This window comes from Oratosquilla oratoria, chromosome 12, assembly GCF_046742065.1.
Source record: "Oratosquilla oratoria isolate Oo_2021 chromosome 12, ASM4674206v1, whole genome shotgun sequence".
NCBI lineage: Eukaryota > Metazoa > Arthropoda > Malacostraca > Stomatopoda > Squillidae > Oratosquilla > Oratosquilla oratoria.
This window is the reverse complement of record NC_134788.1, coordinates 61717192-61744348: the sequence shown is the minus strand read 5'-3', so window position 1 is coordinate 61744348 and position 27157 is coordinate 61717192. Positions and strand designations below refer to the sequence as shown.

Sequence of the window (27157 nt, the reverse complement as noted above, 5' to 3'; positions counted from 1 at the left end):
CTCACTTCCTCATTTCTCACTCTATCTAGCCTAGTAACCCCCATCATACTTCTCAGACACTTCATCTCAAACACATTCAAGTTCCTTCTCTCTTCCTCATGTTCCATGTTTCTGCTCCATACAGTGCTGTTGGCACAATCACTCCTTCATACAGTCTCCTCTTAGCATCCGTACCCAGATTCCTATTCCTCATTACACTTTTTAAACCACCAAGGCATTTACTCGCTTCTTTCAATCTACATTCTACCTCCACCTTCACTCCACCCTTTCCTGCCACATTTGCACCCAAATATCTAAAACTGCCCACTTCCTCCAGTTGCTCTCCCTTAATGCTCACTTCCAGATTACTGACACCTTCACCCCCTGTACATCTCATCACCTTACTTTTACCCACATTTATCTTCAGCTTTCTTCTATCACATACTCTCCCAAACTCTGTCACCAACTTCCTCAATCCCTCCTCCGATCCTGCCACAAGCGCAGTGTCATCCACAAAACAGCTGGCTCACCTCCCACTTTTCTCCATTTTCCTTAACCATCTCCAATCCCTTGCCCACTACCCTTGCATTTACCTCTCGCACCACCCCATCCATGTATAAGTTGAACAGCCAGGGCGACTTAACGCATCCTTGACGAAGTCCCACCTTTACCTCGAACCACTCACTCTCTCCATTTCCAATCCTGACACAAGCTCTACTACTCTCATAAAAACTCTTGACAGCTCCCAGAAGCTTTCCTCCTACACCGTATATCTGCATAACCTCCCACAGTGCCTTCCTGTCTACCCTATCATAAGCCTTTTCCAGATCCATAAAAGCCCAAAAAACATCCTTCCCCTTTCCTATAGCTTTCTCACATATCTGTCTTACCACAAAGATCTGATCTACACAACCTCTACCTGTCCTAAATCCACACTGTTCCTCACCAATTACTCCTTCTGTTCCTCTCCTAATCCTCTCAATCAAGATCCTCCCATAAGCCTTCCTAACTACACTTAACAAGCTAATCCCTCCGAAACTACTACATTCACACTTGTCCCCTTTTCCCTTGTAAAGAGGAACTATACAAGCACTCCTCCAGTCCTCCGGCACTCTACCCTCTCTCCAGCAAACATTAAATAACCTCACCAACCAGTCCACCATCACTGTACGTCCCTTTTTCAGACATTCTGCATGGCATCCATCCAGACCGGGTGCCTTACCTGCTTTCATCATCTTAACAACTGCCTTCACCTCATCCTTCCTTATTTCTCCTCCATTCTCCTCACTCATCACTCTCATTTTCTTCGCACCTCCCACTGCAGCAATCTTTCCTTACCTATCCTTCACATTTAGCAACTCCCTAAAATATTCTGCCCATCTTCCCCTTACTGCCTTCTCTTCCATTATCATCTCTCCATCTGCACCTTTTACCTTTTCTTCTCTTCTTGATTCGCCTCCTCTTCCTCTCCTAATTTCTTTCCAGAACATTTTTTTATTACTCTCAAAATTTTCTGTCAAACTCTTACCCCATTTCACATCTGTTCTCCTCTTTGCAACCTTTACATTTTGCTTTACTTCTCTTTTCTTTTCTTTGTACCTCTCATATGACTCCCTCGTCCTATTGTGTAACCAATCTGTGAAAGCTCGCTTCTTCTCTTCTACAACCTTCTTTATTTCCTCATCCCACCATTCACTACCCTTCCTTCTATTTCCTCCTGTCCTTCTTGTTCCACACACCATCCTTGCACACTTTATGACTCCCTCCTTGAACCATCCCCATTCCTCCTCCACACCCAGCTCTACTCTACCCTTTATTCCCTCCCACTCCTCCTTCAGCTTCTTTCCGTACTCCTTCTCCTTTTCCTTTTCATTCAAAGAGTTCACTCTAAGAACCTCCCTACCTTTTGTCCCTCTCCTCTTTTTCCATCTATCCTCCACTCTCAACTTACCTTCCACCAAAAAATGATCTGATATTCCCCCACCCTCTCCCCTTAGCACATGTACATCCTTAACTCTTCCTATCATAATCATATTCACCACTACATAATCCATTAACGCTCTATCTACCACCCTCTCCCATGTGTACTTATGCTTGACTTTCTTCCGCAACACTATATTTGCTATCAGCAACTCTCTTTCTAGACAGATTTCCACCATCAACTCTTCACTATGATTCTTTTCTGGAACTCCACATTTCCCAACCACTCCATCGATTGGACCATTTCCTACCCTAGCATTAAGGTCTCCCAGTACTATTACATTGACTTTTCTTCCTAAATCCTCTATGCACTCATTTAAATCTATCCAAAAGGCCTCCCTTTCTTCTACACTCTTCTCACTGCCAGGCCCATATGCACTTACAAAAACCCACATCTCCTTCCCCAGTTTCACCTTCATCCACATTATCCTTGAGGAAACCTCCTTCCACTCCACCACCCGTTTACCTATCTCTTCACTTACTAGAATAGCCACCCCTTCCCTCCCTCGCCCTCTCTTCACTTCTGATAACCTCCCACTTACACTCCCAAACTTACACTCACCCTTCCCTTTCAACTTAGTTTCACTCAAAGCCAACACATCCATCTTTCTTCTCACAAACATACTACCTATCTCTTCCCTTTTACTCTCATCTGTACCACATTCACACACATTAAAAGACCCAAACCTTAGGGTGCTGGTCCGAGAACTTCCAGCCCCTCATATGCCTTCTCTTTTTCGTTTAGGAATGTCCCCTGTGGGGCTACAAGGAGAAGGATGCCTAGTCCCAATCCTCGTCCCTTTCTTCTCGCCTCTTACGATCCAAGTGGGAATACTTGGTGGCAGTATTCTTTTCCCCCATCACAGAAAAAGAATACTCAGAGAAATGGTACAGGACAGTAAGAAGGGGTTGGAGGACAGCATAACGGAGGGACAGTCGTAGTATAAAAGTGTCATCATTTCTCTATGAACAGAGTTTTCCTCTATCATAGACAAAATGATGTTTGGCTCTGGGCGCCCCATATAGACCCTAGAATATCAGCTGCATGCTACTTTGCCACAATAACAAGCAGCCAATACCCCAGACGGTAGTTTTTACATTTGTTTAATCGTTCATTTTTTCTCATTCTTTTCTTTTTAATCTTCTTTGGTATGAATTGTTTGTTATCTTAATTTGTTGCACTTTGGTTAATGTATTTGTATATTTTCGTGATACTCCAAAAATATTAGCAAGTAAGAATCTGTATATCTTAAGGTCTAAAAAATAGTGCCATTCACCATAACCTTGAAAATGAAATATTGTGTTGATTTACAAGATTGCTGTGGGGGGTACTCCTACTGTGCTCCTTGTCTTTGTATTTGATGAAAGTGAGAGGTGAATCTAACCTAACCTATAAGTAATTTACTTATCACGCACAGGGTGAGAGGGTTCTTCGACAAACGGAAAACAAGTGATTTATTGTAAAAATGAATATCAGAATCACATGAATTTTTCCAACATTGATTTTTGAAATCCTTGATTGATGTGTGTGTGTAGTGGTCCTCTGCAAAAACTTTTTACTAGATTTCTTGTTTCCAGCTGTGGTGCTGTATCCTATATCATACATTGATTTCTTTTTCTTGTGGGCTCTATCTCTGCATTATTTGTTCAGTCTTTCGCTTTATTATTCCCTGAATCATTTTGAGTACTCCATATTATTTAGTATTTGTTCAACCTTCCATTTCTTTCTTCTTCCTTTAAACTTCTTGTTATGAAATGTTTATTCCCTTCCCTGATTTAATTTTGGTTAATGTCCCACTCTACTTGTATTCCTTGGTGTGGTGTCACTCCTATTACATTCTCTCAAAAACTTAGTTGTCAAACTTATTACATATTTACTTTCAGGATGAGAGTAGCTATCGACAATTCCTTGGAAAAGATATCCGAAGATTCGCTATATTCGTTGTATAAATATAATCTTGTGTCATCCGTGGCACACCTATCTCATGAGTCATCTTAAATATCACACGATGACCCACACTAGAGAGAAACCTTTTCAATGTGACCTGTGTGATACAGTTTTCTCGACAAAGGGTAATCTTAAACGACACGCGGTGACCCACACTGGAGAGAAGCCTTTCCAGTGTGATCTATGTGATGCAACTTTCACACAAAAGAGTGATCTCAAGTACCACATGATGACCCACACTGGAGAGAAGCCCTTCCAGTGTGATTTGTGTGATGCAACTTTCACACAAAAGAGTCATCTCAAGAATCACACGATGACCCACACTGGAGAGAAGCCCTTCAAGTGTGACCAGTGCGATGCAGCTTTCATAGCAAAGAGTGATCTCAAACGACACATAGTTACCCACACTGGAGAGAAGTCTTCCCAATGTGACCTTTGTGATGCGGCTTTCTCACGAAAGAATTATCTCAAACAACACATGATGACCCACACAGGAGAGAAGCCCATCAAGTGTGGCCTGTGTGATGCAGCTTTCTCAGGAAAGGGTGCTCTTAGATATCACATAAGGACCCACACTGGAGATAAGCCGTTCAAGTGTGACCTGTGTGATGCAGCTTTTTCACGAAAGAGTGCTCTCAAATATCACGTAATGACCCACACTGGAGAGAAACCTTTCCAGTGTGACCTGTGTGATGCAGCTTTTTCAGGAGGGACTGGTCTCAAATATCACATGGTGACCCACACTGGAGAGAAGCCTTTCAAGTGTGACCTGTGTGATGCAGCTTTCTCACATAAGAATTATCTCAAACAGCACGTGGTGACCCACACTGGAGAGAAGCCTTTCAAGTGTGACTTGTGTGATGCTGTTTTTTCACGAAAACATATTCTTAAACAACACGTGTTGACCCACACTGGAGAGAAGCCTTTCAAGTGTGACCTGTGTGATGCTGCTTTTTCACGAAAGAATATTCTTAAACAACACATGGCGACCCATACTGGAGAGAAGCCTTTCAAGTGTGACCTCTGCGATGCAGCTTTCTCACAAAAGGGTAGTCTCAATCGACACGTGGTGACCCACAGTGTGAGAGAAGCCTATTAAGTGTGACCTGTGTGGTGCAGCTTTCTCAGAAACAAGTAAACTTAGATGTCATGTTGCGATCCATACAGGAAAGAAGCCTTTTCAGCTTTCACACGGAGGACATATTTCAAACGTCATGTAATGACTCACATTTCCTCACGGAAAGATGATCTCGTGTATTGCGTGATGGCCTACGCTGGTGAGAGGCCTTTCCAGTGTGACCTGAGTGATATGATTTTCCTGTATGATTCTACATTCAGCTATTAAAGACTCACCCACTGTTATCAAGCAGTTCAGTTTGGTTAATGGGTTATTACATGCATACTGCCAGTTGTAAACCTTAATTGGTTTACTCTCAGTTGTGAAGTTATTTGAGTGACCTTTGGCCTGTTGCGTAATTGCATTTTTGCTAATTCGTAATTAAAAATTCTCAAGTGTTCCATTAAGTGCACGAATGTTTTTGCACTTACGAAAAACGCCGAAGATATTAGAAAATTGTGCAACTGATGGATATAGATATCTGTATGTCATGACGGAGTTCTGTTTACCCTAGCATTGTGTAAAGTCGTTTGGAGTATATGCCATAGTTATTTGTAATTTGTATTACCGTAAATATATCTTCGGTAATATATTCAGCAGTGTTTGATTTATCCTATGAGACACAACTCCCACACTTCAATAAAGTCTCTCCAAGAGTGATATAAGATATATGATGAATTGTTCATTGTTGACGAAGAAGAAATTTAATTTGTTTGCTGAACTTTGTTATTGCTTGTACCAGGAAGAATTTCTGTAGTATATTTGATTGTGCTTGTTCTTCATGGTCTGATCATTTCTGAAATATATCACGACGCCTTCATGACTTATGTTTTTGTCCACTCTCTATAAACTGTAGTTGTTAAAGGAATTTTCTGCGTGTAACACTATCTTTAAGCAAGCCTGTTAGGGTAATGTACGTTGAAGCTACCTCAATGGTGAGTTTTTTTTTCTGGGAATTCATTTTAGTTGGGTTATTGTGGTTATTATCGTTATTTCTAATCTATTGTTTTTAATTAATATACGTCCAAGAAAGGTAGACGTACTAATCTGGAGACAGGACAATGGCACGGTGAGTTTTTCGGTCCACAGAAAGACAACTAACAAAAATGACCTTATTCATTACTTCTCGGCACACAGCGAGAGAACCAAGAGAGGAGTAATAATTGGATTTTTTCTTAGGGCATTCCGGGTATGCAGTGAGGAGCATATTGATAGAGAGGTCAAATATATTTTTAAAGTCTTCACAGATCTCAGGTACCCGGAAGGATTGTTACACAGCTTGAGAAAAATAGCACTCAGAACATTGGATAAAAAGGATGAGGTTAAGGAAGGTGACTTCATTGTGGTTCCCAGTTCCAAACACATGGAAGAATTAGGACACCTACTACGCAACACAGGATTGAAGATTGCCAGCTCATCCAGCATGAAAATTGGCGAAATAGTGAGAGGTAAGGAGAGAAAAGACAACATCACTAATAGCGTGGTATACAAAATACCATGTAGCAGCTGTGAACTGAGCTACTTTGGAGAAACTGGGAGAGGTCTACGCAAGCGAACATACGAACACAAGAACGACCTAAAAGCCCATCGCACTTCCAGCGCATTGGTGGTTCATGTGGACCAACTTAGACACCTTCCCAACTGGAGCGGGGTAGAGATTTTACAACAGGGGTTAGAAAAGAAAAAGAGGAAACTAGTTGAGGCAGCATATATAGCATCTCAGCCTTGCCTTAATCACAGGGACGGATTCATCAAACTGTCTCAAATGTCCGGACAACTCATCCGCCGGGAGATGAGGAAACAAGCGGACTCGAGTGGCGTGGGTTAGCAGGAACGCGGACATGAACGCGTGTATATATATGTTGATTTTATGCTTATGTACTCATACTCTGAAGCAGTCCTGTTAAGGACGAAACGTCAGTAAATTTACACTCCAACATTACTCGGTGTTTATCTCACCACCCTTCCACTCATTCTGTCGTCCTTTTGCCCAATGTATATATATATATATATATATATATGGGTTCGACTACTTGGAACAATTACCGCCATTGCAAGACCTTAAGAACGGATAGCAAACGCAATGTCATCACGTCACTAATGTATATTAGTACTTCGAAATGTTAGCAAATCGTTCGATAAGGTGTGGCATAATGGACTGAAGCTCAAAATAATCCGACTACGGTTTCCAGAAGAACTAACTAGACTTTTGTGTGGATTCCTAACAGGGCGAAGAGCGAGAATAAGATTAAAAGAACACAAAAGCGAACTATTCCCCCTGAAGAGTTGTCTACCCAAAGGATCGTGTCTTTCAACAACACTAGACATGGTATACACAACAATCCCCCCCACATACATACACACTGCAAGAGAGAGAGAAGAAAAAAGGCATAAGTAATTGCGACAAAGCTAAAGAGATTCGATGTAATGTCAGAGAAAATTGAAGTACACCAATACAAAGGCTTGGTGAGACCAATAACACTGGGTAACACTATCTTATTTAATGTTTTCATTGTTGCCAAGGTTGTTTTCTTTCCTGATTTTAGAAATACAATTGAAAATTGCATATAATCGATATTCCAAAATATAATTAATGTTTTATATACAAAACAAACTGTACTAAACTACGATAGTACACTATATTTAGCATATTCACATTGACTTAAATTGTAGTTGATATCTTATCCTTGTGTTTCCTTTTTAAACCAATGAGATAATGTAAGTATAAAAGCAGGTGATACGGAAGAGCTTGGTAAAAATGCACTGATGAGTGTGATTTCTTATTGTGAACTTTTTTATTTATTTATTACGCAATAGCGTCATACAGTGGGGGGAGGTTTTCATAATGAACGTAGGAAGGCAACTGGGATACACATGCTTACACACGTTCACATACACACTTGTACACATACATACTATACATGAGTTGCAGGTAACATAATATAGGACACTGGGTATTGTACATTCGTTCAAAGAGGAAGTAAGTTAAGAGATGTCACGCAGGGCATCAGGTATTAGGAAAACCCACCAGAGCGGGGGTAACGGACAAGTATTTCATCTAATATATTTTGTGTTAGGAGATGACGACAGATGGCATCTAATGGTAGAGATCTTTACGCACCAGTAACCATAGTCTCCCATCATAGCAGTCTCCCAGCTTCATTGGTATCTTTTCTCCATTGCAGCAATATCCTAAAGGAACTTCTCACCATGCTCTTCACTCACTCCTTCCAAGTTTTCACGAAACAATCCAAACATGAATGCAAAAAGTGTACCTTTAATGACATTCTACATCCTAAGTTCTTATAGCTTTCCAAAATTTTTGCTACGAGCTGCCATTAACTATATTTCGAAATGCAAGCCACGACTCTCCTTCGACATTACTCGTTGCATTCTCAAGCTACATTGATACATTTTCTTTATTTGCGGACCAGTGAATATACCACCCTTAACTTAATAAAGTGGGGATAGCAACACATTGGTAGGGTCTACAAGAGGCTGTCTAATAACATTGAGTTTTCCTGGCTGCAAGTCACCTCCAGGGGGCCACTCCACTTTCTGGTACTGTTCATTATCAGCCCGACTGTCCCATAGGCAAAGAAAACATGAATACTTGGTGTATACACCCTGTAATTCCAAATAAGAAGGCGATAATTCTAGAATCACCACAAACATTCCATAACATGTTGTATTTTTGTATTTAACATAAACTTATTAATGAGCAACTCTGTTAGATATATTTCATTACTATAATAACCAGTTGATAAGCGTAGAAGCATTAAACCGCTTGAATCATGTAATGATTAAGTAAAGTCCAGATTGATCAAATTTATATTCTTTACTGAGGGCCATATTGGAAAATGACCGCCAGTTTCTTAATGGGCAGATTTCGAGATGACCCCATATCTGAAACTCTTCATAAGGGTAGCCTAACATTCTATCATATTTCAAGCTTTTAACCCAATTTGAACAATCGCATGGTAGTCTGTCACTTATCCACTCGGAAATCCACTCTTATAAACTCTCATTCTAATAGAAATATGAACATCACGATGGTGAAATCGACTGGAACATTTTTTTATAATGTCTAAAAAGGAGTTGGATGGAAAAGATACTTAATACATTGCATTCTGACGACGCCGGGCGACAAATGTTTACATTCATCTTGGCGGGCCGCCACTTCGTATTCTACAAGTCCACTAGGTATGAATCGAATATAAATAGATGCTTTTTAGTATGAGCAGTTATTTTGTATATATCTAAAAGAATTTTTGAGATTCCTAGGACATCTGTGATGTCCAGAAGTGGCATAGAATTTAGAAGCACAACAAACACGCAGGTAATAAATGTTATTAAGGGCGCTCGTCAAGCGTGTGCATGTATTGTGTGGTAGAGGTTATTTTCCTTGTCTGTTCATCCCTTGATGTTGCCTGGTTTCATGTTAGTTCTGATCGAATATGGGAACTTCCAATTTGGTAGGCAGGATGAAGTCTTGTCAAAACGCTCATCCATTGCATGATACAAAGCCACAAATTAGGGAATACGTTTCTAGGGGTAATATATTCTTGACAGCTTCTTTTCATTGCAATGCATGCTGGTTGCAGGAATATCATACATTATTTAGGAGTGGAATACTTGAAATGCATGCAGTGAAATGTCACGAAAAGAACCAAAGCTTCACAAAATATTCGTAATTTGTTTCGGAAGGTTCCAGGAGCAGTCATTCACCATAACCTAACCTAAAAAAATGCTTTATGTTGTATTCGTGATTTACTAGTAAATTTGCCATGGGCATGAACAGATTGTAAATAATCATAACTCGACAAACCACTCCTACCATGCCCCTTGTTTTTTGTAGTTGATAGGACAGAAGGATGGGAGGAGGGGGGTAGTTTAACCGAACCTAGCATTGGTAAGGTTCTGTCGTTTTTTTTTTTTTTTCTCACTCATTAGATAAATGACAAATATCTTATAATTTCACTGATGGGTGCGTGGTGCTACTTGTGCCAAAATTCACTCGTTTACTGGCCAATTATGTGGGTCTGCAACGGGGTTGTGTTGCTTAAATGTTTCCTGACAAATGGAAGTCAATATAGAAAATGCAAGAATCATTGATTTATGACATCCTTGATTATTGAGTGGGTGGAGACACCTGCGAAAATGTTGCCAATGTTTCTTATTTCCAGTGTTCTCTGCTATTGTATCTTTCATCATACTCCGATTTTAATTTCTTTCTTGTGGCTTCTTTCTCCATGTAATATTTATTGATCCACTCCTGTGCCTTATTATTCCCCTGTTAATTTTCACTGCACTAGTCTCCTAGAAATTTAAATATTATTTTGATTTACGAGTAAAATTGCTGCAAAGCACAAATATTCATGCAGATCGCATGTAACTCATTTGAAGTGGTTTCCACTTCCACCATGGGCCTTGTTGTCGTTCTTTAGATTGCCTGTCTGAGCAGCTCCATCTCCCTAAGCAATGCCATGACCGGAAAGGGATTTTCCCACAAATACTTTACAGAGAGTATGTTGTGTTGTTTGCATGCGTGATTGTGTATAATGCAGTCTTCCATTAGGTGTTCAACAGTATGGGGTGAAGTGTTACATCCTGGGTAGTTGTCCACATTGCGGTCTTCCAGTATCTTTTGGTAGCTTAGAAGGGCTGGGTGGTAGCCATACTGCAATTTGGCCAGGTGGACTCTATCTTTTCGTGTGAGAGAGGATTCAGAGGGATGGATATCAGGGGAGGTCTGGCATGCAGCACTGTGTTGTCATCCTGGCTCACATCTCCATTCGCCGCTAACACCTGTCTCCTGTGGTATAGGATAGATAATATTGATCATTATTATTTATTATGTTATCATTGTGTGTGTTATTACTTGTATTTATCAATAAATTGTGTTTGTTTTGTGTAATTTAAGTTATTTTGGGAATTATTTCATATCGCTAGAACGAATTAATTCTATTTTCTTTAATTTAAATGGGAATAACTGTTTTGAGATACGATTTTTTGACACAACGGCGGTCACGGTATCATTATATATATATATATATATATGTATATATAATAAAATAAAATATGTTTAATCCTTTTTAAGTGTCTCTTTTGATTTGATAAGCATAACTTAACAAACCTAGCTATAAATAAAGGGTAGGTAAGGTTCGGTAGACGACATTATTCATTTTCATTTTAAGATAAACAGTTTAAAGTTCTATTGATGGGGTTCTGGTACTATTTCTACCAAAATGCACACGTTTACTCGACAATCTTGTGTGTGTGGGATTGGCAGCGGTGTTCCCTGACAAATGGAAACCAATAAAATATTGACAAGAGTCACACATTGATTTCTGGCATCTTCGATTATTGGGTGGTTGACCTCTGAAAAAAAAAACAAGATTTTTTTTTTTTTTTCTAATTCCAGTTATTTGTGCTATTGTAACCTTCATCATGCTCCGATTTCCCCCCTTATTCTTTCTATTTGTGATATTTATTTATCCGCTCCTCTGGCTTCTTATCCACCAATTTCCATTACCTTTTACTCCTTTTTCCAGTTTCTGTGTTTCTTCATATTTTTTACATTTGTTCAATCGCCAATATTTTTCTCATTCTTTTCTTTTTAATCTTCTTTGGTATGAATTGTTTGTTATCTTTATTTGTTGCACTTTGGTTAATGTGTTTGTATATTTTCGTGATACTCCAAAAATATTAGCAAGTAATAAACTTTATGTAGTAATGTTTAAAAACAATAGCGCCATTCACCATAACCTTGAAAATGAAATATTGTGTTGATTTACAAGATTGCTGTTGGGTTACTCCCACTGTGCACCTTGTCTCTGTATTTGATGAAAGTGAGGGGTGAATCTAACCTAACCTATAAGTAATTTACTTATAACTAAGAGGGTGCGGGGGGGGGGTTCTTTGAAAAATTGAAAACAAGTGATTTATTGTAAAAATGAATATCAGAATCTCATGAATCTCTCCAACGTTGATTTTTGAAATCCTTGATTGATGTGTGTGTGTGTAGAGGTCCTATGCAAAAATGTTTGCAAATATTTCTTGCATCCAGCTGTGGTGTTGTATCATATACATCAATTTGTTTTTCTTGTGGGCTCTATCTCTTTGCATTATTTGTGCAGTCTTTCGCTTTATTATTTCCTGAATCATTTTGACTACACCATATTTTTTAGTATTTTTTCAACCTTCCATTTCTTTCTTCTTCCTTTAAACTTCTTGTTACGAAATGTTTATTCCCTTCCCTGATTTCATTTTAGTTAATGCCCCACTCTAGTTGTATTACTTGGTGTCACTCCTATTGTATTCTCTCAAAAACTTAGTTGTCATACTTATTACACATATACTTTCAGGATGAGAGTAGCTGTCAACAGTTCCTGGGAAAAGGTATCTGAAGATTTCCTATATTCGTCATATAAATATAATCTTGTGTCATCCGTGGCACACCTATCCCTCGAGTCATCTTAGATATCACACGATGACCCACACTAGAAAGAAACCTTTTCAATGTGACCTGTGTGATGCAGTTTTCTCGACTAAAAGTAATCTTAACCGACACGCGGTGACCCACACTGGAGAGAAGCCTTTCCAGTGTGATCAATGTGATGCAACTTTCACACAAAAGAGTCATCTCAAGTATCACATGATGACCCACACTGGAGAGAAGCCCTTCAAGTGTGACCAGTGCGATGCAGCTTTCTCACAAAAGAGTAATCTCAAACAACACATAGTTACCCACACTGGAGAGAAGTCTTCCCAATGTGACCTCTGCGATGCGGCTTTCTCACGACAGAATGATCTCAAACGACACATGGTGACCCACACTGGAGAGAAGCCTTTCAAGTGTGACCAGTGCGATGCAGCTTTCATAGCAAAGAGTGATCTCAAACGACACATAGTTACCCACACTGGAGAGAAGTCTTTCCAATGTGACCTTTGTGATGCGGCTTTCTCACGAAAGAATTATCTCAAACAACACATGATGACCCACACAGGAGAGAAGCCCTTCAAGTGTGACCTGTGTGATGCAGCTTTCTCAGGAAAGGGTGCTCTTAAATGTCATATAAGGACCCACACTGGAGATAGGCCGTTCAAGTGTGACCTGTGTGATGCAGCTTTTTCACGAAAGAGTGCTCTCAAATATCACGTAATGACCCACACTGGAGAGAAACCTTTCCAGTGTGACCTGTGTGATGCAGCTTTTTCAGGAGGGACTGCTCTCAAATATCACATGGTGACCCACACTGGAGAGAAGCCTTTCAAGTGTGACCTGTGTGATGCAGCTTTCTCAGGAAAGGGTGATCTCAAACGACACGTGATGACCCACACCGGAGAGAAGCCTTTTAAGTGTGACCTGTGTGATGCGTCTTTTGCACTAAAGGCTTATCTCAAACGACACCTGAAGACTCACACTGGAGAGAAGACTTTTAAGTGTGATCTGTGCGATGTAGGTTTCTTAGCAAAGGGTGATCTTAAACGACACATAGTTTCACACACCGGAGAGAAGCATTTCCAGTGTAGCATGTGTGATGCATCTTTCTCACAAAAAAATCATTTCAGAAGACACATGATGATCCACACAGGAGAGAAGCCTTTCCAGTGTGACCTGTGTGATGCAACTTTCTCACAAAAGATTAATCTCAAACGACACGTAGTGACCCACAGTGGAGAGAAGTCTTTCAAATGTGACCTGTGCGATGCAGCTTTCTCAGAACCAAGTAAACTTAGACGTCATGTGGCGACCCACACTGGAGAGAAGCCTTTTCAGCTTTCACACGGAGGACTTATTTCAAAGGTCACGTAATGACTCGCACTTCCTCACGAAAAGTTGATCTCGTGTGTTGCATGATGACCTTTGCTGGTGAGAGGCCTTTCCAGTGTGACCTGAGTGATCTAACTTTCCTGTATGATGGTACTCTCAGCTATTAAGCACTGATCCACTGTTATAAACTGTCAGTTGAAATCTTAATTGAATTACTCTCAGTTATGAAGTTATTTGAGTGACCATTGGCCTATTGCATAATGTGTTTTTGCTTGTTCTTTTTTTTTCAAAATTCTTAAGTGTTCCATCAAGTACATGAATATTTTTGCAATTACAAAAGAAAAAAAAACGAAAATATTAGAAAATTTTGCAACTGGTGGATATTGATATTTGTATGTCATGATGGATACAATTCTGTTTACCTTAGTATTGTATAAAGTAGTTGGGAGTATACGCCATAGTTATTTGTAATCTGTATGATGAATTGTTCATTTTTAATAAAGAAATCTAATTTGTTTCCTCAACTTTGTTATTGTTTGTAGCAAGAAGAATTTGATTGTAGTTGTTCTTCTTTGATACCTCCTGAGACAGAATTCCATGGTCTGATAATTTCTGAAATATATCATGACACCTTCATGACAAAGGATTACAAAGGCGGAGCATGCCGATAGGAGATCTTTATGTCCGTAACTAGGTCAGATGTGGAAAAAAGTAATGAAAATAAATAAAAACAATAATATAGATAATAATAAATGGATAGGTATATCTAAAAAAAAAAACAGGTAAATAATAAATGATGATAAATTGACAAATATCTAATAATGTGAATCAAGTAAATAACAATCAGACATAACAAAAATAAATAATATAAAATAAATGACATTACAGCATCTTGCTTAGGTATTTATCTAAATGATTCTTAAAGCTTTGAACTGAACTGCATGCCACTGCCTCTGCATGAAGTTTATTCCATTCATTAACTACATTATTATTTGTGCCAAGAATAGCTTGTTCGTGGTGTTTAGTAGCAGTTGTGCATGTACTTGTTCCCTCTTGACTCTTGGGACAGAACCTCTTTGCTAGGTCGAGTTGTGATGTATTTTTTTCTGTTCAATTTGTTGTTTTCGTGAAGTGTACATATCATTTTGTGATGGATATCAGTTTACAATTAATCTTTGTACAAGTATTTGGTAGATGGCAATTATTTCCACGTGATGATCTTTGTTATGAGAACTTTTGTGTCAGGTAATTTCTGATAAGTATTATGACACCTCCATGGCATCTAGTGTCTCTGTCAGCCCTGTATCAAATGTAATTGTTGGTTGGCGTTTCTGCATCTATCATGTCATTCTACAAGCGAGTCTGGCAATATACACTAGAGCTTCATCGACGGTGAGCTCAGAGTGTTTAGTGACTGTGTTTGTGAAATCATTGGTTTGTTATGTTATCACAGCGAGCTGCCTTGCCTAGTCAGTCTTCATTTTGACCTTTACCGTTAAAGCTAACTTGAACTTCAGCTCCAAAACATAACGAAACAATTCTTACAGTTCTACTGACTTGTCAATAATGTAAACATGATAAATCTTCTATTCATAATACAATTTTAGATATAAACAGCCTGTGTTTCTTATTTTTTAATATAATTAGTTTTGATTTTTTTAAAGAACGAAACTGATCAAAATTGTACAAAATAACTGAAGATGAAATTTGTCCTCCTGATCTTTGACGTATACTGAAGACAGTATGCTAAAATCCATTTCCACATTTGTAAATAACAACACTGAGTACAGTGCTATACAGGTACGCTAAGGCAGCTTGTACATCTATACATGGATGGGGTGGTGCGAGAGGTGAATGCATGGGTAGTGGGTCAGGGGTTGGAGATGGTTAAAGAAAATGGAGAAAAGTGGGAAATAAGCTAGTTGTTGTTTGCTGACGACACTGCACTTGTAGCAGGATCAGAGGAGGGATTGAGGAAGTTAGTGACAGAGTTTGAGAAGGTGTGTGGAAGAAGGAAGCTGAAGATAAATGTGGGCAAAAGTAAGGTGATGAGATGTACAAGGGGAGATAGTGACAGCAGGCAGGAGGTGAGGATTAAGGGTGAAAGACTGGAGGAAGTGGGTAGTTTTAGATACTTGGGTGCGAATGTAGCAGGAAAGGGAGGAGTGGGGGTGGAGGTAGAATGTAGATAGAGAGAAACGAGTAAATGCCTTGGTGGATTGAAATGTAATGAGAAATAGACATCTGGGAATAGATGCTAAGAGGAGGTTATATGAAGGAGTGATTGTGCCAACAGTATTGTACGGGGCAGAAACATGGAACATAAGAGAGGAAGAGAGAAGGAGTTTGAATGTGTTAGAGATGAAATGTCTGAGAAGTATGATAGGGGTTACTAGGGTAAATAGAGTGAGAAATGAGGAGGTGAGGAGGAGAACGGGTGGAAAGGGAGCTGGGAGATAGGATTGATGAAAGAGTATTAGGATGGTTTGGACACATGGAAAGAATGAGTGAAGAAAGATTAGCAAAAGGGGTGTGGAAGGCAGAGGTGGAAGGAGTGAATATGAGAGGGCGTCCTAGGATGAGATGGATGGATGGGGTGAAGGGGGCATCACAAAGGATAGGAATGTCTGTTGAGGAAGGACGGGAGAGGACAGAAGATAGGGGTGAATGGAGAAGGGTTGTGTATGGATGATGCTGCGATGCATGAGTGGGAGCGGGTGGGGGATGGGGAGTGAGGAAGTATGAGAAAATATTGACGCAGCCCGAAGGGATTTCTCCCCGTCTTCTCCGTTTCTGCACGGGGGGGGGGGGCAGAGAAGGGGGTCGCCGATTTCATGAAGCGGCCTTGCTGTGGATGTGCTGTGTCTTGCGACAGTGCTTCTGACTCAGGGCAGTGGACAGGATGCAGGGATGACCCGTCATCCAGGAGGTGCCAAGATAAGAGGGAGGGAGGAGGTTGGAGGGGAGTGGAATATGTAGGGAATGGAATGGGTTGGGTGGTTTCTCTGCCTTTTTCTTTTTGGCTAACCCCCGTGTAAGGGGGAAAAAGCCGTTGGCATGTGTATGTATGTACCAAAGTTGTGTCAATCTAAATCCACTGGGGTTTTATAATGCTGGGGTTTTGTCCGTTTGGAGCACTGAGTTTTTGCCCACTTTTTTTTTTCCGTGCAGCCCTCAACTTTGCCCACTTTTTTTTCTCGCAGTGCAGCTCTCAACTTTGCCGGTGGCCAAACCCCACCATTTCATGAAACAATCGAAGAAATCCACAAGAAAATCAACGTAGAACCTCTCAACATCACACACCACCGTATGTGGAATCAAACCTGGGACAAATTACTTGAAGACCCCACTACCCCAGAGCATCCGAAAGGAAACGAACGACAAGAGGAAAGAGTACAGCCCCATGCATGGTGGCCACAGAATCTACCAAGAACCCAGACATTACTGCCACAACCAGTATACATTGCATCAGATCAACCTAGTAGTTAAGTAAATTGAAATGAATCAGAACAAGTAGAAAAGAAAATACCCTAGCTAGCTTAGCTATTCCCAATGAATACACAAGGAGTGCCGTCCCCTATTTCCTTTCCAACTCTCAGGCCGCGGCCCTCTTCCGACTTTACTAGTCTCTCACCCAGTAAAAGAGAGAGGGAGGGAAGAGAAAAGGTATAAGTAATTGCGACAGAACTAAGAAGATTCAAAGTAATGTTAGACCAAATTAAAGCCTTAATTGGTGAGACCAATAACACTGGGTAACACTAGTTTTGTTTCTTTAAATGTCTTTATTGTTACTAAGGCTGTTTTCTCTTCTGATTTTAGAAATGCAATTGAAAATTGCATATAATCGAGATTTCAAAATATAATTAATGTTTTATATACGAAACAAACTATATTAAACTACGATAGTACACTATATTAAGCATGTTCACATTGTCTAAAAATTGTAGCTGATGTTTTATCCTTGTATTTCCTTTTAGAAATAATGAAAGAATGTAGATATAAAAGCATATGATACGGAAGAGCCCATTAGAAATGCATTGATGAGCGTGATTTCTTACAAAAGGGAACGGGTGGGATAGAAAAAATACTTCACCCATTGTATTCTAAACTTACATACCAGGCGTTGTTTGTTTACATTGGTCTTGGCGGGCCGCCACTTCGTCCTCTACAAGTTATAAGTAAGTAAACTTATTTGGCAAAGAATCAATATACATAAAGTGCAAAGTATAAATACAACAACACATATTTCGAAATGATAATCACAAAATTGCCGAGGATAACACAAAAAACATGTACGCTTATTTCCATTGTGGTCCTCATTAGATTGTTATTCTACAATATACACAGACAACATTCGGAGGGGGTTAAGGGGACCAGAGACAGTCGTTTCGTATCAATTGAATACAAATATATCCTTTATGGTATGAGCAGTTACTAAATACATAGTAAAAAGAATCTTTGAGATTCCTAGGACATCTGTGATATCCAGAAATGGCATAGACTTTAGAAGCACAACATGCACGCAGGTAATAAGTGTAATATTAAAGGCGCTCGACAATCGTATACGTGTCATGTATTTATTGTATGGTGGAGGTTATTTTCCTTGTCTGTTCGTCACTTGATAATGCCTGGTTTCATGTTAGTTCTGATCGAATATGGGCACTTCTTGTCAAACCTCATCTATTGTTTACATTCTCGCATGCAACGACCATAGATACTAAGCAACAAATTCGGGGATACGTTTCTAGGGGTAATATATTCTTGGCAACTTCTTTTCATTGCGATGGATGCGGATTGTAGGAGTATCATACATTATTTGGGAGTAGAGTACTTCAAATGTATGCAGTGAAATGTCACAGAAAGAACCATAGCTTCAGCCAATATTTGTAATTTATATCGGAAGCTTCCAGGAGCAGTCATTCACCATAACCTAACCCTCCCCCCAATACTTCATATTATAGTCGTGATGTACGAGCATGAATATGTTGTAAATATTCATAACTCAACAAATCACACCTACCATGCTTTATTTATTATTTTTTTTATTTATTTTTTTTTTTAGTTGATGGATGAGTTTAACTTAACCTAGCAATAGTTAAGGTTCTGTAGACTTTATCCTCACTCGTTAGATAAATGACAAATATTTTATAATTTTATTTATGGGTGCAGTGTGTTACTTGTGCCAAAATTCACTCATTTACTCGCCAACCCAGTGGCTCTGCAATGGGGATGGGTGAGGTGTTGCTGAAATGTTTCCTGACAAATGGAAATCATTAAAGGAATTGCAAGAATCATACATTGATTTCTGACATCCTTGATTATTGGGTGGGTGTAGACACCTGCAAAAATGTTACCAATATTTCTTATTTCAAGTGTTTGCTGCTATTGTATCTCATCATATTCTGATTTTAATTTCTTGTGGCTTCTTTCTCCATGTAATGTTTACTCATACACTCCTGTGCCTTATTATTTCCCCATTAATTTTCACTTTACTAATTACGAGGGGCCATTTCCAAATTTCCAAAAAGGATGACACAGCATATTGATGATTATAATATACAGGAATATATACATATATATATATATATATATATATATATATATATATATTTATATATATATATATATATATATATATATAATGGGTCCCAGTGATTAGAGATACATTTTAACAACCACAATGCATATTAATTCTAAGCCATCAAAGGCCAGCATGCTGAAATTGAAATGTGGTACTGCCTAAGACTCGAAGCTAGCATCCTCATGACAAGTGCGACAGTGTCTTTCCAACTAGGCTATCAAGAGAGATATAGGTTCAGTGCATTATTTCTTATATACATGTGTGCTCGAGTTACACACACATATATAAAATTTTGCGTTCAACTCATCTCCACTATGATAGTACAATTAAAAGTATACAAACGCGGAAAATCATTTGTACAACACTGAATGGGTCCCAGTGATTAGAGATACATTTTAACAACCACAATGCACTTTAATTCTTAGCCATCAAAGGCCATCATGCTGAAATTGAAATGTGATACTGCCCAGTATCGAACCCGGCATCCTCATGACAAGTGCGGCAGTGACTTACCAACTAGGCTATATATATATATATATATATATATATATATATATATATATATATATATATATATATATATGTATATATATATAACAAAAAGCTGAAAATGAATCATATTTTTCACTTCTAATGAAACCAAGAAAAAACAAATACCTGTATTTCTTGCTAAGTTACAACACAATCAAAACCTAGTTGTATCCTCACCTTGATTGCCTGGAGGTTTATTTCTTTTTGTACTTCTGCCCTCTACTGGCCATCTCCAATAGTTTCTTGTTGGCCAAAAATGTTTTGTATATAGTTGTGCATTCTTCCAAATGGTTTCTCTCGTTCCTCCAAGCTGATGTCATCATTGAAAAAGCTCACTCCGAGTGAGCATTACTGCATGGTAGGAGAATATATAAGCACTCACTTTCTTCAGGCTTGTGAATGAGAACTGAGATTTATATTCACTGGACAGTTTGAGATAGCATTCATCACTGTGGCAATCTACCATTTCAGGAGTAGTAATAATTGTGTCCACAATCCCATACTGTTCATAGAAATCATCCATATTAATATCCATATCAAGTCTTGACTGCATCACTGAATTCTCCATAAGATACATCACTTGACAGGCCCAATTTTGATACTTTATTGTGATAACTGTTTTCAGAAAAGTCATATCTGTCACTTAAGTACTTACTGGCCCTTTCATAGAAAACACTGAAGTTTTTTTGACATTTCTTAGCCACGTCTGCAGTAAGCTGGCTAAACTTGGTGTTTGCTGAATACCCAAAAATACAAATCCTTCATTCTCCTCTCGAGCTTGTGTGTCAGGTCAGTCATTAGCTTATATATTGGAATCATGCTGAATGATTTGGCTTCTAGTGCTTCAATAGTGTCTGAGAATAATGTAAGAGTGTGAATGAGGAAGAGGAAATACATCTCTGACACTTCAGAGTCATTTCTTTGATCTCCGAAGCACTTCCACAGAAGTTCCTTGGGAGATTCCTCTTCTCCTAAGCTCTGAAAATAACTTTATAGTGTTTTTCAGTACTTCAGTATTCGGTCAATTGATGGCAAAAGAGATGGGCATCTAGTTACAATATATCGCAATAGATTGCATTTATCAGACTCCACAAATTCGCAGGAGTTCAACTGTTGTGTTCTGCTTGCTTAGATGCTGAAATGGCTGTACACCTTGAGCACAATATTTTCAATGTCAGTGTCCAGTTTTCCAGCAGCAAATTTTGATGCATTGTGCAATACCTGAGTCAAACAGTTAGCAACAATAATGTTGTTTTGGGCCAGTTTCAGTTTCTGATAAACACTGTTGTATTTTCCATAGTTTACAGCTGCATTGTCAGCTGTGTATGCCGACACTTTATTCAGATCCAGACCCGACACTTCTAACTTAGACTGTTATAACTGATTTGTGATAGCTTTTGATGATTCATCATTATCAGTGTAAAAGTCAAGTACTCCCTCCTCAAAATTAAAGTATCTCAAAAGAATTGGGAAACATATTGTTGCACCTATGTTTGAAGCATCAGTTGCTATTGAAAAGTGCAAGTCATGTTCTTTTACATATTCCACGTGCTTCTGTACAGAATATGGTGCTCAAATATTTTCACACACAGCTTTTGCTATGGTTCTTCCACATGTTACACCTTTTTGCTACCGAGGAGTCACTATATACCTGTCAACTTTCACTGCACAGTCAATGCTCCTATATGACTGGCGATGTTTTACAGTATGATACACTTTACAAAGTTCTGCAGCTGTGATTTTGTCATCCTGAGATGATCAAGCCGAGGAAACAAATGATAGTAGTGATGAGGTTCCAGCACTGCAACTGTTAAGTCTATATCTGCGGCTGCGCATTGTTCAACTGCACTCTTCCCCATACCTCCTTTCTGCACATCACAATGACAGTGTACAAAAAGCATAAAACTCATCGTTTCTGCTTTTAGCAATGAATCCAAACTCTTTGGCCCAGTTAGAGTTTTTTTTGGGGGGGGGGGGGGCAGACTCCTTAACCTCAAAAATAAATTTCCAAACCACACTGCACCATGGCCATCGGCAGGACTGGAGCCCAATATATGAGATGTGAATCATGCTATCACACGTTCACAACATTGGTCCTGTGCAGTTCCTGTCTACTTTGGTTGCCGAGGTCCGAGGTTGACATTGTCCTGGGTACTCCCACATAATTTAATTGTATGGCGTTATGTTATTGTGTATCAGTGGACAGGATGTGGGGAAGACCCGTCATCCAGGAGGTGCCAAGGTGAGAGGGAGGGAGCAGAGTAATATGTAGGGGATGGAATGGGTGGGAGTTGTTTCTTTGCCGTTTTCTTTTTGGCTACCCCCTGTGTAAGGGGGAAAAAGCCTTTGGTTTATGTATGTATGTATTCTTTATTAATTTTTTATTTATTTATTTGTTTATTCATTTATTTTTGTCACATCCCAAGAAAGGAGAACAAATGCACGTCCGGCATGAGGTTGCGCCAAATGGAGGACAAAGTGCTCAAAAGGAGGACTGTCCTCAGCCTAAAGGAGGATGTCTGGCCACCCTACTAGTCACCCACGAAATTAGATATGTTGATTTGCGAGTAGGATTGCTGCGCAGAACAGATATTTACACAGGTCACACGTAATTTATTTGAAGTGGTTGTCTTCACTGAAATATAAATCAACAAGCTGATTCCTTCATGGGCCTTGTTACTGATGGAAGTGAGGGTTGCATCTAACCCAACATAGTTGTAGGTAGGGACAAGTTAGGATATATTGATTAGAAATCATTTACTTCTCACTCAAAGATGTCATAAATCAATATTTTATATTTTTATGTATAGAATTCTGGTGGTTTTAGTGTGAAATATGTCTCATTTTCCCCCAAAATGGAAAATAAGTGATTTGCTATAGAAACCAATACAGTATTAGATTATCGTAAATCTCTCAAATATTGATTTATGACATCCGTGATTGGTGTGTGTGTGTGTGTGTGTGTAAAGGTGGGATCTGAGGTATTCCCTGACAAATGGAAACCAATAAAGGATTTACAAGAATCACATATTGATTCCTGGCATCTTCAATTATTGGGTGGTTGACCTCTGAAAAAAAAAAGATAAATAGAATAAGTCCAGTTATCAGTGTTATTGTGTCCATCATACTCCGATTTCCCCCTTTATTCTTTCTGTTTGTCATATTTATTCATCCACTCTTGTGGCTTCTTATCTATCATTTTTCATTACATTTTCACTCCTTTTCCAGTTTCTGTGGTTCTTCATAATTTTTACATTTGTTCAATTGTCCATCTTTTCTCATTCTTTTTTTAATCTTTGGTATGAATTGTTTGTTATCTTAATTTGTTGCACTTTGGTGAATGTATTTGTATATTTTCATGATACTCCAAAAATATTAGGAAGTAATAAACTTTATATCGTAATGTTTAAAAAAAGTAGTGCCATTCACCATAACCTTGAAAATGAAATATTGTGTTGATTTACAAGATTACTACAGGGCTACTCCCACTGTGCACCTTGTCTTTGTATTTGATGAAAGTGAGGGGTGAATCTAACCTAACCTGTAAGTAATTTACTTATCACGGAGAGGGTGCGGGGGTTCTTCAAAAAACGGAAAACAAGTGATTTATTGTAAAAATGAATATCAGAATCTCATGAATCTCTTCAACGTTGATTTTTAAAATCCTTGATTGATGTGTGTGTGTGTAGTGGTCCTCTGCAAAAATGTTTGCAAGAATTTCTTGTTTCTAGCTGTGGTGTTGTATCCTATATCATACATTGATTTCTTTTTCTTGTGGGCTCTATCTCTTTGCATTATTTATTCAGTCTTTCGCTTTATTATTTCCTGAATAATTTTGACTACTCCATATTTTTTAGTATTTGTTCAACCTTCCATTTCTTTCTTCTTCCTTTAAACTTCTTGTTACGAAATGTTTATTCCCTTCCCTGATTTCATTTTGGTTAATGCCCCACTGTAGTTGTATTACTTGGTGTCCCTCCTATTGCATTCTCTCAAAAACTTAGTTGTCAAACTTATTAAGCATTTACTTTCAGGATGAGAGTAGCTATCAACAGTTCCTGGGAAAAGGTATCTGAAGATTCCCTATATTCGTCATATAGATATAATCTTGTGTCATCCGTGGCACACCTATCCCTCGAGTCATCTTAGATATCACACGATGACCCATACAAGAAAGAAACCTTTTCAATGTGACCTGTGTGATGCAGTTTTCTCGACAAAGAGTAATCTTAAACAACACGTGGTGACCCACACTGGAGAGAAGCCTTTCCAGTGTGATCTGTGTGATGCAACTTTCACACGAAAGAGTCATCTCAAGTGCCACATGATGACCCACACTGGAGAGAAGCCTTTCCAGTGTGATCTATGTGATGCAACTTTCACACAAAAGAGTCATCTCAAGTATCACATGATGACCCACACTGGAGAGAAGCCCTTCAAGTGTGACCAGTGCGATGCAGCTTTCGTAGCAAAAAGTGATCTCAAACAACACATAGTTACCCACACTGGAAAGAAGTCTTCCCAATGTGACTTCTGCGATGCGACTTTCTCACAAAAGAATGATCTCAAACAACACATGATGACCCACACAGGAGAGATGCTCATCAAGTGTGACCTGTGTGATGCAACTTTCTCAGGAAAGGGTCCTCTTAAACATCACATAAGGACCCACATTGGAGATAAGCCGTTCAAGTGTGACCTGTGTGATGCAGCTTTTTCACGAAAGAGCGCTCTCAAATATCACGTGATGACCCATAGTGCGGAGAAACTTTACAAGTGTGACATGTGTAATGCAGCTTTTTCACGAAAGACTGGTCTCAAAAATCACATAATGACCCACACTGGAGAGAAGCCTTTCAAGTGTGACCTGTGTGATGCAGCTTTCTCAGGAAAGAGTCATCTTAAACTACACATGATGACCCATAGCGGAGAGAAGCCTTTCAAGTGTGACCTGTGTGATGCAGCTTTCTCAGGAAAGGGTTATCTCAAACGACACGTGGTGACCCACACCGGGGAGAAGCCTTTCCAGTGTGGCCTGTGTGATGCGGCTTTCAAACGAAGTGTTTATCTCAAACGACACCTGATGACTCACGCTAGAGAGAAGCCCTTCAAGTGTGACCTGTGCGATGTAGCTTTCGTAACAAAGGGTGAAATTACACGACACAGAGAGAAGCATTTCCAGTGTGGCATGTGCGATGCGTCTTTCTCACGAAAGAATGATTTCAGAAGACACATGATGATCCACACAGGAGAGAAGCCTTTCCAGTGTGACCTGTGTGATGCAGCTTTTACACAAAAGAGTCATCTCAAATATCACATAATGACCCACACTGGAGAGAAGCCTTTCAAATGTGACCTGTGCGATGCAGCTTTCTCACAAAAGAGTAATCTCAAACAACACGTCGTGACCCACACTGGAGAGAAGCCTTTCAAGTGTGACCTCTGCGATGCAGCTTTCTTACAAAAGGGTAATCTCAAACGACATGTGGTGACCCACAGTGGAGAGAAGCCTTTCAAGTGTGACCTGTGTGGTGCAACTTTCTCAGAACCAAGTAAACTTAGACGTCATGTGGCGACCCACACTGGAGAGAAGCCTTTTCAGCTTGCACGCGGAGGACTTATATCAAACGTCATGTAATGACTCGCACTTCCTCACGAAAAGTTGATGTCGTGTGTTGCATGATGACCTATGCTGGTAAGAGGCCTTTCCAGTGTGACCTGAGTGATATAACTTTCCTGTATGATGGTACTTGCAGCTATTAAGTACTGATGCACTGTAATAAACCAGTTGGGTTGATGGGTTATCACGTGCATACTATCAGTTGAAATCTTAGTTGATTTACTCTCAGTTGTGAAGTTATTTGAGTGACATTTGGCCTATTGTGTAATTGCACTTTTGCTCGTTCCAGTGTGACCTGAGTGATATAACTTTCCTGTATGATGGTACTGTCAGCTATTAAGCACTGATTCAGTGTTATAAACCAATTTGGTTGATGGATCGTCACGTACATAGTGTCAGTTGAAATCGTAATTAATTTACTTTCAGTTGTGAAGTTATTTGAGTGACCTTTGGCCTATTTCATAATTGCATTTTTGCTTGTTCGTTTTTTCAAAATTCTTAAGGGTTCCATGAAGTGCATGAATGTTTTTGCAGTTAGGGAAAATGTCAAAGATATTAAAAAATTGTGCAACTGGTGGATACAGATATCTGTACATCATGACGGATACAGTTCTGTTTACCTTAGTATTGTGTAAAGTAGTTCAGAGTACAGCATACGCCAAAGTTATTTGTAATCTGTATTACTGTAAATATATCATCATATATTCAGCAGTGTTCAATTTATCCTGTGAGACACAACTCCCAGACTTCAATTAAGTCTTTCCAAGAGTGATACAAGACATATGATGCATTGTTCATTTCTAATGAAGAAGAAATACAATTTATTTACTGAACTTTGTTATTGTTTGTAGCAGGAAGAATTTCTGGAGTCTAGTAGATTTGATTGTGCTTGTTCTTCTTTAGTACCTCTTGAGACAGAATTTCATGGTCTGATCATTTCTGAAATAAATATGACATCTCCATGACAAGGGATTACAAAGGCAGAGCATGCCGACAGGAGACCTTTTGGTCCGTAACTAGGTCGGATGTGGAAAAAAGTAATAATGATAAATAAAAACACACTATTATAAATGATAAGAGATGCATAGGTATAGTTCAATAAAAAACTGATAAGTAGTAAATAATAAATTGACATAACTAATAATGTGAATCAAGCAAATAAGAATCAGACAGGATAACAAAATATGAAATAAATGTCAATCACTACAGCATCTTGCTTAGATATCTACCTAAATGATTCTTAAAGCTTCGAGCTGAACTGCATTGCACTGCCTCTGCATGAAGTTTATTCTATTCATTTACTACGTTATTTTTTGTGCCAAGAATAGCTTGTTCGTGGTGTTTCACTATTTCCTGTTTGTTTTTTATCTACCGTTCACACATTTATGTAATAACTCGGGTTTATCCTTACATTTTCCTGTTATGTCCTTTTCATATTTTATTTTTTCCTTCATGTGTATTTTAACATAGTCATGCCTTTCATATATATTTGCCACCACCTTTTTTTTCTTTGTTTTTTATATTTTCCCATATTCATCTCTTCTATCTTTTGGTTCGTTGCACCTTTTATCAAACCAGCACTAATAATACACCTTTTTCTGTTTTTTGCTTTGGGACATATTCAT

At 38.9% G+C, this 27157-nt stretch overlaps 3 protein-coding genes across 4 annotated transcripts; all 3 read left to right on the top strand.

The window, feature by feature from the left end:
• The first annotated feature begins 3814 nt into the window (after window positions 1–3814).
• Window positions 3815–5604, top strand: LOC143030828 (uncharacterized). Its single transcript, XM_076194046.1, has one exon. It carries the CDS (start codon window positions 3945–3947, stop codon window positions 5004–5006), a length of 1062 nt encoding a protein of 353 aa, XP_076050161.1. The 5' UTR covers window positions 3815–3944; the 3' UTR covers window positions 5007–5604.
• A 6793-nt stretch (window positions 5605–12397) lies between these two features.
• LOC143031894 (uncharacterized) lies at window positions 12398–14105 on the top strand. Its single transcript, XM_076196257.1, has one exon. The coding sequence runs from the start codon at window positions 12517–12519 to the stop codon at window positions 13840–13842; it is 1326 nt and encodes a 441-aa protein (XP_076052372.1). The 5' UTR covers window positions 12398–12516; the 3' UTR covers window positions 13843–14105.
• Window positions 14106–17916: 3811 nt separating this feature from the next.
• LOC143031892 (uncharacterized) lies at window positions 17917–26240 on the top strand. 2 transcript variants are annotated; one of them, XM_076196256.1, is made up of 2 exons: window positions 17917–17978; window positions 23947–26240. In XM_076196256.1, the coding sequence occupies exon 2, from the start codon at window positions 24072–24074 to the stop codon at window positions 25548–25550; it is 1479 nt and encodes a 492-aa protein (XP_076052371.1). In that variant the 5' UTR covers window positions 17917–17978; window positions 23947–24071; the 3' UTR covers window positions 25551–26240. The 2 variants fall into 2 exon arrangements, with proteins under 2 accessions (XP_076052371.1, XP_076052370.1); XM_076196255.1 differs by lacking the exon at window positions 17917–17978 and adding an exon at window positions 21901–22633.
• The last annotated feature ends 917 nt before the right edge of the window (window positions 26241–27157 follow it).

Excerpts from the sequence above, each read along its gene's own strand:
- LOC143030828 (XM_076194046.1), top strand. The coding sequence starts at position 3,945 with ATGAGTCATCTTAAATATCACACGATGACCCACACTAGAGAGAAACCT.
- LOC143031892 (XM_076196256.1), top strand. The coding sequence starts at position 24,072 with ATGACCCATACAAGAAAGAAACCTTTTCAATGTGACCTGTGTGATGCA.
- LOC143031894 (XM_076196257.1), top strand. The coding sequence starts at position 12,517 with ATGACCCACACTAGAAAGAAACCTTTTCAATGTGACCTGTGTGATGCA.